General features: G+C 30.3%; 1 protein-coding gene across 1 annotated transcript; it reads left to right on the plus strand.

The window, feature by feature from the left end:
• The first annotated feature begins 3,510 nt into the window (after positions 1 to 3,510).
• LOC112036097 (cyclin-P3-1) lies at positions 3,511 to 6,868 on the plus strand. Its single transcript, XM_024068923.2, has 3 exons — positions 3,511 to 3,827; positions 5,542 to 5,949; positions 6,296 to 6,868. The coding sequence occupies exons 2-3, from the start codon at positions 5,549 to 5,551 to the stop codon at positions 6,555 to 6,557; spliced, it is 663 nt and encodes a 220-aa protein (XP_023924691.1). The 5' UTR covers positions 3,511 to 3,827; positions 5,542 to 5,548; the 3' UTR covers positions 6,558 to 6,868.
• Positions 6,869 to 11,559: the final 4,691 nt, after the last annotated feature.

Raw genomic sequence — 11,559 nt, forward strand, 5'->3', positions numbered from 1 at the left:
GCTGAATAGTCTTAGAACCATTTAAAAATCGCACAAGGCCCTGCTTTTCATTTATTAATATAAACTTACAATATAATTAGGTAGGCTAGCTTGTTGGTTTCAGTTTCTTTCAGGTTGATAATTAAATTTTCTAACATTAATATTATAACTGGGATATGTTAATAACAGTCTATAGCCTAAATTGACTTTGTCAGAACCGACACTTTGCCAACTGTATCGTCGATGACACAGTGTCTATAGTAACATGCTAAGAACTCTATTAAACTCGTGGGTTCACTTGGCCCCTCCTCAGTTCAATTCACCTTGAATATTTTTAAAAAGTTATACATGATAAATTGTAAGGTAATACAGCTCTCTTCCATAAAATAAAATAATACAGCAAGAATCAAGCATTTAATTATGCCGCATGCCATTTTTTTTTAGCAAATAAAATTAAGTTCAATTCAAATTTGATAATGCACTCCTTAATTTTTTTTTTAAGGGATAATGTTAATTCTTAAGAGTCTCCTTGAAATGGCAGGATATATAGTGTGGGTATTGTAATATTAATTTTTTATTATTCATAATCTATCGTTTATTCCTATATTTTCGTCTCCAAATTATATCTAGTGAAATGTTGATAAAAATTATAGCAATAAATGATTTTACTACAAACTAACATTATCTCAACCCAACCAATAGAAATTTTTCTATGGTTATAATGTATATTCAAATTTTTTATATATATAAGAATGTATATTCAATTGAAACCTATACTTGTTGTAAAATGTTGTGAAATTTTTTTGGGTTTAGAATTACTTTTTCTTTTGTTATGGGATAGAACTACTCTATTTTTTAAAACTAGAAGCAGTTAATTAATTTTTATATTTTTGTTTATAAATGATAATTAATTTTTTCTTATCAGTGGTCCACTGCTGATAATAATTAGCAAACATGTTACATTGTCGTTATCATTTTAGTTGGGTCCGACTGCATTGCACATTTTTAGTCCCTTATTTTTTGTGGTGGCTGAGACATGGGGTCTAACTCGTGAGCAAATTTTAGATAAAAGGCTTGATATTAACACCATATTTGGTGTAAAAGATGATAGGAAAGATCGAAGAGATTGGATTGCTTTTATCTTCTCCTTAGCCTTAGGTGTTTGAATATTTGTTGAATTAGTGTCATTTTTATTTTTTAACTTACATCTTACAGTTCTACTTTACAGGCGTATAATTCTTGTACCTCATATTAAAAAATTAATAAATTCTTATACCAAATCTTGCCTCAATTTTACGAAAAAAAATCGACGTGGTAAAGCAACTTTCACAAGATGGATTTTCCAATCCAACCACTTGTAAGTTGTGAGATCTTAACCCGTGTATGAAAAAGTTTCAATTGATATGATAATTTTAGTGCTAAGCTTTAATGAAATCACAAGAAAACTGTGGAACATGACTGCATATCTTTTTTTTTTTATCCAAAAAAAAAAAATCTTTTTATGGGTAGCCATTTTTTATTTATGTGAAGTAGCCATTTAATATAGGTGTACTGGTTAAATAACCTTTTTTTTTTCCATATTGCCTCTTTTAATCTTCTCAATATATATATATATATATTGCCTCTTTTAGCTTGTTATTTTAAATTAGTCATATCTTTAGTGAGAGAAGTAGGTTATAAAGCCATTAATCTTAAAAATAAAAATAAAAATTTTGATAATAGTTGGTGAATAGTGAGGTCCAATTAAACTGTAGTGGTGAAAGCAAAGGAGTGACCACACTTATAATTATCTAGCATAAAAATAAGGCAATTGGAGACTAATCTTAATTGGGATTACACAATATATCCACCACCAAAAGGGAGTGACAACCATTAATCATAAGTCAGGTTCTCAATCATTGTTATCACTATTAGTGACATCCACTAATGGTGGCCTACCTTGCGGCATAATTAATTGGTTATAATTGGAGATACCTTTACATGCACTAAAATGCTCAAAGCCCCATGGACATTTAAATAAGTTGTCGTGCTGGAAGGCACGCGTTTGGATTAGCCTTTTCAACTAATTTTTATTTTTATTTATTTATTTGCTAAAAATTGACCAAAGTCACCAAACTATAATTATATTTTTATATTTAAAAAATCTTTAAAAAAATACTTCCTCCATCTCATTTTTTTTGTCTTGTTTAAAAAGTCAAATTTTTTAAAGAAACATCATTTATTATCTTGTGTATCTTTTAAAAATGTATAAGTTTCCAAAACTATCTTTAAAAAATTTATCAAAAAATTGAATTAGAAAATTAATAGGGGTATAATAGAAACGTTAGTAAATTAATGACTTTTATTTTTAGAAACAGAACAATATTTTGAGACATCTCAAAATGGAATAGAGGACAAAAAAAATGGGAAGGAGGTAGTATATACATAATTAAATAAACTAATGTTTCTCAACAAATAAAAAAAAAAACTAACAATTTGTGGGTTTTATGATTTATTTTTATATATAAATTTGATAATTACAAATAAGGAGAAGAAAATTTGAACTCTAAAGTCTAAACATTTTTGTTAAGAATACTAAAAAGTATTAGATAATCTACAAGCTCTTGATGATAAATTCTAGTTGGTAACTAACTTAATGAGTAAAACTTTCATCTCTTAGAATTAGTATAACTTTGAATCTCGCCTATAACAAATAAAAAAAAAAATCATTGATATGCTAATTTGATAATATTTAAACTTGAAGATAAAGAATAATTATTTGTCATTATTATGAATTAAATCCTAACATTTATTATTAAAAAACTATAATAATCTATAAAGTATAAATCCCTGTTTCTAAAATTTAAAATAAAAAAAAAGTATAAATCCCCTTCCAAAAAAAATAATAATAATTGCACATCTTCAAATGAAAATACAAGCACCTTCAAAGCATTCATATCAGTCCGTGTATAAGTGTGTATAATAAAAAAAATGCTCAAATTTACACATTTTTGTTCAAAAACAGCCCACATCAGTCCGTTTAAAATTTTGCAAAATCTTCTAAAATTATCCACCAGCTACAGTACCCTGTAAATTTACACAGTCATTGTAGCATGTGTATATCATTTTTTAATAGTTTTTTTCTCTCTCCCGGTACTATAGCACGACTTTGCTTGACATTGTAGCACTGTAGCATTAGGTTAAAGAAATGAATATTTTATTTAAATAAATGTGTATAATAAATAAAATAATATGAATTTTTTGTAAAAATAGGTGTGTAAAATAGAAAAAGTAAATTTTACACTTGTAAAATGAATAAATAAAAAAAAATTTCTACGAACTGATGTGGATGCTGTATCATTTTGTGCGTGCCAATTTGCAAATGCAAAGAAGAGGAAAAAGAATCCTTCCAAAAAAAAAAAAAAAAAAAAGGGAAATAGAAAGAGAGAGAGAGAGAGAGAGAGTTATCGGTGGGTCCCACTTCACCACATAGAAGACAAGAATATTTTTGCTTTCCCTACTCAATGAAACTGCGGTGGAGTGCACTGCCGACACAATCTTTCATCTAAAGCTTCTGTTTATGAAGTGTGATAGGAGAGAGAGAGTCAGAGAAAGAGAGTTGCAAAAAAAGGAAACACAACTAACAATTTAGCTTCCATGAGAAAGAGAGAGGGAGGTCCTTGTTGGAATAAATAAAGAAGCAACCTTTGCTCTTCTTTATTATATTATTTCTGAGGCAAAAGTGAGCAGAAAAGAGACATGGCTGAGAGGAGGAATTGTAAACTCCATGAGACAAGCTGATCCATCTATGTTCAGTGTATCTTCTTCGTACCACACGCTTAGGTAGAAGAAGGTGCCACATAATACAGGTCTGTTGAGACTCTTCCTTTGGATCTGTAAGCTTTATATATATATATATATAGGCATCATTTCCTTCCCAGATTTGAACTTGACATTGTGTTTACTGAATTGGGATTTGATGGAACAATGTTTGCTGTTCCTGTTGTTTTGATTGGAAATGGTGGGCTTTGCTTATTTTCTTGATTTTCTTTGTTTCTCATCTGGGTTTTGCCTGTTTTGTACTTTTGTTCATTTCACTTTTGTGTGTTTGTGTGTGTTATGACTTGGAATTATTAGAAATGCTTGCTGGATACACTTATTTGGGAGAGCTATTGATAGGTAGAGTCAATTTTGGGTACTTGGTCAGTTTATTTAGTTGAAAGTTGACATCTTTATTAGGAAGTTTGTTGTTAATCTTTCATGGTTTGGATAGAAGTGAAGTAGGTCATTCAGATCTGGGCTTGAATGGTAGAGAGAGATTAATGTGGTGTGAAACAGTAAAACTAGGCTTGGCTTCCATGTGGAAATTGGTTCTGTGAAAGTTTTTGTAAGGAGGGGGTTCGTTCCATGGCTTTCCTCCTAACAAGCTTGTGAGAGTTGATTTATAGATTGAAGTACAATGAATTAATTGACTAGAAATTACATAGATATGATAAAAACTTAGAATCAGTTTGCTATAGGGTGACATTAATAGAAAGGCGGCCCTGAATAGAAGAGAGTTAGATACAATGTTTGAGCCATGAACATGGAACCAAGTCTAAGATTTGAATGTTTCTCAGTAGCTGATTTACTTTCATTGAGGGAAAAAAGTAGTTGTTGAAACTTGAAATCAAGGAACAATGATAGAAAGGACCTTGAGAAAGACAAAGAATTTGAGTGAAAGCAATGCATATCAGGACAAGTGGAACGTGAAGCAGTAGGATGAATGTTATTCTGGATTAGTTTTGAAAATTTGTGTACATTATGGGACCATATGATGTTTGATATGCATTGTCCTATTATTGATGACAATAATATCGAGCTCTTTCCTAAAATAATGCATTTTGAGAAACATGTTTTCCACAATGATGTTGGTTGAAACTAATGCAGTTTGTGCCCTGTAGAACCACTCTCTATCTCATCCAATTGACGTTTTGATCACCCTCTTTGTACATGTTGGTTGCCTTTTCTCTTTAAGCATATTGTTTTCAGAGCTTTAAAAGCAATACTTTTTATGATGAGTTTACAAAATTTTTAAAGCATTCAAAGAAAACTTCGTTTATAAGAGTTTCAAAAGCGTTATTTCAAACAGCACCTTGAGTCTGTTTAGAATTTTTAAATGAAATGGATGAAATTTCTTGGAATATTAGAGCCAACATTCATCATATTATCCATCGGTGTCTTGGAACCTGGACAGGACTGGGCATTTATATGGTTTGAAATGGTTGTGGCCCTTCTCTGCTGAGTTGATGGCCAGTCTTGGGACCAAAACAGGCTTATATATAACGTATTAACATCACAATTTATTTCATTCCTTTATAGCATCATGATAGAGCTAATTAGTTTTTGCTGATATTATTACGACAATATACTAAATTACATTGCTCTATGATACTTTTTTTATTTTTTCAATATGTTCTACATGAAAAATCTTATCACTGCTCAGGATAGTTCTTGTTTAGTCTTACATTTTCCAGCAAGATAGTTGCATTGAGTGTTTTTTGGCTATGATTTGGCTTATTGATATCCATCATTGCTGTGCAGTTTGGAGATGGGAACATTGGCGCTTAATGCTGAGAATGTAGACTCAGATATTTTCCTATCGCTGGGGCTTAAAGAGTTGAGAAAAGGAGTTCCAACAATTCCTCGGGTTTTGTCACTTCTCTCATCACTACTTGAGAGATCTGTTCAGAAGAATGAGGTGCTTTTGGAGGAAACACAAATTAAAGATGTTATCACAATATTCCATGGTTTGAGAGAACCCACTCTCAGCATTCGGCAGTATATTGATCGAATCTTCAAGTACTCTGGCTGCAGCCCATCCTGCTTTGTTGTTGCACACATTTATGTGGATAGATTCCTTCAGAGTACGGAGGTTCATTTAACTTCACTTAATGTTCACCGGCTTCTGATAACAAGTATAATGCTTGCAGCAAAATTTATTGATGATGCGTAAGTACTGACCCAAATAGATAGTTGTACATTTGATTTGACTCATGTCTTAAGTTGGTGATAAAATCATCAAGACTGATCATTTAAGTAGAAGTTCATCAACTATGGAAGTAATTATTATAGGCTGGCAAAAAGATGGTGTTCATGCTTCCCATTAAGGGAATCCAAGTATAATGAATCTGTGTCAGAAATATAAGCCATTTGCTCCAATAGCTCTATAAGTCGATCAGAAAATGAACTAGGGGAAGATTTTGTGCCTTTATATTGTGTTTATTTTTCTTTGTATCCTCTGTCAGCTTACTTTTGGTTCAAACTTTTGAAATAAATCTTTTACATTATTCTGCAGATTCTTCAACAATGCATATTATGCAAAAGTGGGAGGAGTCAGCACGGCAGAGTTGAATAGGTTGGAGATGAAGTTTTTGTTTAGTATAGATTTCAGACTTCAGGTAAGTGTAGAAATGTTTGGAAAGTATTGTTCACAATTGGAAAAGGAAAGCTCAGAAGGGCTCCAGATTGAGCGGCCATTCAAAGCCTGTGGAATTAAAGAGAGTTGGTCAAAAGCAAACAAAGATGATTCAACTTGTGCTCCCACAGTTGCAAGATGAAAATGTGGAATCATCAATCATCTCAATGTATCATTACGAACCCACAAATTGCTGAAATACAATTATCTTAGAAAATATTGATTGTTGAATATGAACAATTGTGTTAGTGACAGCATTGCTTGTTTGCTTACTTATTTCAAATGTTGTAGTTGGGTAGAGATTTGCAATAGGTTTTACCTTGTTTCTATTCATTCTGTGCTTATTCTCAAAGCACCCAATATCCTAGCAGTTTTACTGCCGGTTTGTTGTATAGTGTAAACACAGGTTAAGCAATTTTATGGTGAAGAGAAGAGATTGCATTAGTTTCACAACTTCAGCTGCTAGCAACTATGGGTCATATGAACAAAAATATAATGTATTCTTCAATTCTTTTATTGATAGTTACAATAATGGAGTGTGGGGATTTGTACCACAAATGCCTCCGTTGAAAACACCATGGGTTGTCACTTGAGTTATAATTCTTGTAATTGGTTCAAAACTATAGAAAATATTTTTGCCAATAAACAGAATATCCAAATGAACCGAGTATGGGTGCACTGTAATGACATTTAAGATTATATTTTATTGTTGATTCTTGGCAAGGCCTCCCATTCAACGATAGAAGCATCTTAGTCCCAGTAGTACGTTTCTTACATCACTTCTTTGACAAATCTTAAGTGCTTTTTTTGAGGGTCTAAATATCTCTTAAGCACTGAGTAGACCCTCTTTGGAGATCAGTGCAATAAGTATTTGTCCACATCGATCCACCACAAAACCATCTGTATGCTATAGGACTCTCAAATAATTGAAGTAAAACATGATCCTTCTAGCTTCAACCACCATTCTACGTAACCCCTTTTAGACTATTTGTGACATTTATCTATTTAAACGTCGTATTTATTGTTGTTACTCTCCTGTTAAGTTATATTAATATAGTATTTCGGTCCTCTTTAGTCCATTTCGGTCCACTTGGTCCATTCAGTCCACTTCCGGCCACTTCATTCCATTTCAATTCACTTTGATCCATTTCGGTGCATTTATTTAATAATGTGAAAAGATAGATTTGGGTTGAAAGTACCTATTCTAAATCCAAATTCATTAAAAAATATATATAGATCTCAAACTCATTTCAAATTCTATTAAAATTTAGCAATTTAATCTCAAATTTGTTCCATATATATTAAATGAATCCAAACTCATTTTAAACCCATCTATTTATTTATTTTATTTTTCTTAAAAAGACACAGCTTAACCTTATTTATTGTTTAGTTCTAAAACACAATTGGATCACATTTAAATATTAGAGCCACTATATTTAGTCCTGGAGTCTACCACTTATTAAGTAATATTAATCTATAAATATTTGTTGAACATTCTGTTATTTTCTTTAGAAATTACTATTACCATTAGTGATATTTAAACTACATAATAATATTAATAATCCCAAAAAAAAAAAAATCAGATTATACCTCAAGACCGAAAGAGATAAAGAAGTAGTGAATGAAGTTTATCCTAAAGAAATTATGATAAGGTGAAATGACTAATAACATGTTATAATCAACCCTTAAATAATTGAATACACACAATAAAATAAAATAAAAATTTGCAATACTTGTACGTATTTGCTAAGTATTAGTCAAAATTAAGATCATTTTACAAGCTTGATGCAGATGGTGTTTGAATTTTTCACCAAATTAATAGTTTGTCCTAAGATTATCAATGTAAAATCAATGAAAACACAATTTTTTAAAAATCAAATTCCATAATTTTATTGGCACGATATATTTGAACTTAAGAATAATAATATGAGTGTGAGAGACCGGAAAATCTAGCTCTCAAAAAAGGGGTTAGGCATAGGCACCTTTCCTTTTCAGGATTATGTGTGGAGTCGCCACTTATTTTTTGTTACAAAAAATAAGAAAAAAATATACAAAATACATGCTTGAATAATACAACCACTCATTAATTTGAATGAATTACAATTTAATAAAATGAAATATACACAATTTAATAAAATGAAATATACATGGACTTATTTCCTAGATTACAATCTAGTAAAAAAATTACAAAGCTTTGTTTCCTATATTACAATCTAAAAAATGGAAAATTACAAGGCTTTGTTTCCTAGATTACAATCTAAAAAAGAAAAGATAACGCACTATCCTACGAACCAAAATCTAGACTCGGGGGCTAAGTCACAAAATGGGAAGGTGTTAAGCACTCATTCTGCCCAAATAGAGTCTGGTCTTCTAAACTCTAAATGACCATTTATATACCCATTTAAATGATGCATGACATTACAATGACGTATTGAAATTCTCAAATTTAAGATTAATTCATTCTTTAAGGATTCAAAATCTGCAATTTTTATTAAAGAAGAAACAAAAAATTAGTGATGTTTTACATTGAAGAAAACATTTTTTATTATAAAAAAGGGTTTAGATCTGTATTTAATGAAAATACAGACCAGTTTTTATATGCAGACAAATTTAGATCTGTATTTAATGAAAACACAGATCATTTTTGTTATGCAGAAAAATTCAGATTTGTATTTAATGAAAATACAGACCAGTTTTTATGTGCAGAAAAATTTCAGATATGTATTTAATGAAAATACGGATATGTTTTTATATGCAAAAAAATTTCAAATCTATATTTAATGAAAATATAGATCTGTTTTTCTATGCAAAAAAAAAAAAAAAAAATAGATATGTATTTAATGAAAATACAGTTCTGTTTTTGTATGTGGAAAAATTTTAGATCTATATTTAATGAAAATACATATATGTTTTTGTAGGTGGAAAAATTTTCAGATCTATATTTAATGAAAACACAAATCATTTTTGTTATGCAAAAAAATTCAGATCTGTATTTAATGCAAATACAGATATGATTTTTTGTTGTTCTTTTTTCTTTTAAAAAAATGTTTTTAGTAGTCTATTGCAAATCTCGAAATTTAAAGAAAAATCAAATCTTAAACTTAGACATGTTAATCAACTACTAAAAATCGAATTACGCATGTGAACGTGGTAGAAAAAAACATGAACAAGATTTTATGGACAATGAATGAAATCAAACATACTTCCATGAACATATGCAATGAACAGAACATATATATTAGATAGAAAGGAAAAGAATAAACAAAAGGGTGAGATTAAAGACATACTTGCTTGAATGTACCCTTCAATGAAAGAATACTTTAGAAATCAAAGAAGTTCAACCTCTTTGAGATCTAAAATACATTCACTTATGGAAAAGAAACTCTTTAAACCAAGGCTTCCAAAACGTCTTTAATGTAAGGGGAGCAAAGAAGTCAGAAAAAGAAGGGCCCAGATTTCTAATGTTTTCCCCCATTTATAGAGGTTAAATGCTTGAAAAATAAGCTAAATAGGATCAGATACTAGTTGGATTGCATCGTTATCCCTAAAAATTCGTAACATATGTGTTTTATCTTAATCAAAGGGTTTCCAGGCTGGGCCTCAGAGTTGTGCCAATCGGCACTCTTCCTCTCACATGCCGAGCCCCACTTCCAATTTTGGTTCAATTAGGACTCTTTTTTAAGAACTTTCTGAGTCGGGAATTGCACTTGGACGTGTTTTTAACTCGTATTCTAAAATTAACCCATTTTATTTTGATAATCAGGTCTTTAAAATAATAATTATCTAATAGATAAATATTCTAAAAAGACTTAATTATCAACAAATCCCTTGTTATTTGATTATCCATTTTATTCCCATGCAGGCAGGCTTATTTTTGGGAAACAGGCATACCGTCATGACTGTTAGAATCTCAATATCATTTTTATGATATGCAATGAATGATTTAATACATGTAATGCAACTATTATTTTTGGGTATTTGAAATGGCCATTTTATTCAACTTCCAAAGCTAAATTATGGGTGCAAAATCGAGTATCTACAATGAGCAATTTCGACTTGCTTGATTGTGAAAAACAATTTAATTTAATTTAATTTTTTTAAACCTCAATACTAAGGGATCAATTGAAAAGATGAGCAATTTCCAAAGTTCCACTGACTTACCAACTTCCAAACCGACAATTAAAAATATGACCAGTTTTGACTTGGTAGACACTTTAATTATTCAAGTAAAATGATTTTTACTAATTGAGCTAATTGGAACAATAATCCAAATTTAAGATGTAAAAATAAGATTTTTTTTTTTCCTCTTTTTTATTATTATTATTATAATCAATCAATATATATATATATATAATTATATATATATATATAACCGAAGCCTTTTTTTTTTTTTCCTCTTTTTTATTATTATTATTATAATCAATCAATATATATATATATATAATTATATATATATATAACCGAAGCCTCTGACCTCTCCATAATTTTCCACATCAGCATTTTTTTTTTAAATCTGATTTATTTCTTTTTATTAAATATATATACTCTCCTTTCTCAAACCAAATACTCTTCCCCTATCTCTCACCCTCAGTTCTTCCAAGCAAACTCAATATAATTCTAAGTGCAAGGGCAGAACCTCTCCTTTCAACAAAACCAAACCCAACACCTCTCCTTTTGACATTACTCACCAAATGCAGATCCAAGCTATTTCACAAAAAGCTTGCAAGGGCACGACCATGGGAGCCAACATTTTCAATCTTAGCCTCCATATCAGAGCATTCTCTCTGAGTATCTCTTAATTAATCTATGAATAATCTCTTTTCCTATTGTCTTTAATTAGGTTTTTGTGTCAAGTTAAGGATTTCGTCTTTAATTAGGTTTTTTGGTCAATTTAGGGAATTTCAATTCCCAACCCCTTTTTCTCTCTATTCTTTTTTGTTGAAGTCAGGGAAACACTCATAGAAAATAAAATTCTATAGGTTTTTTAAGAAAGTGGAGATAGTGTTGAAGAGCCTCCCAACCTTCAAAATCTGACAACAATCTTACAGGTTTTGCTTTACCTTCAAGTTTTGCTTTATTTTGCTATCTAGGTTTTTTAGCACACCTGATTTAGCTTAGCTTAATCATTTGTTTGGTTGAATAAT

Source organism: Quercus suber, unplaced genomic scaffold, assembly GCF_002906115.3.
Source record: "Quercus suber isolate HL8 unplaced genomic scaffold, Cork oak 2.0 scaffold_35, whole genome shotgun sequence".
Classification (NCBI taxonomy): Eukaryota; Viridiplantae; Streptophyta; class Magnoliopsida; order Fagales; family Fagaceae; genus Quercus; species Quercus suber.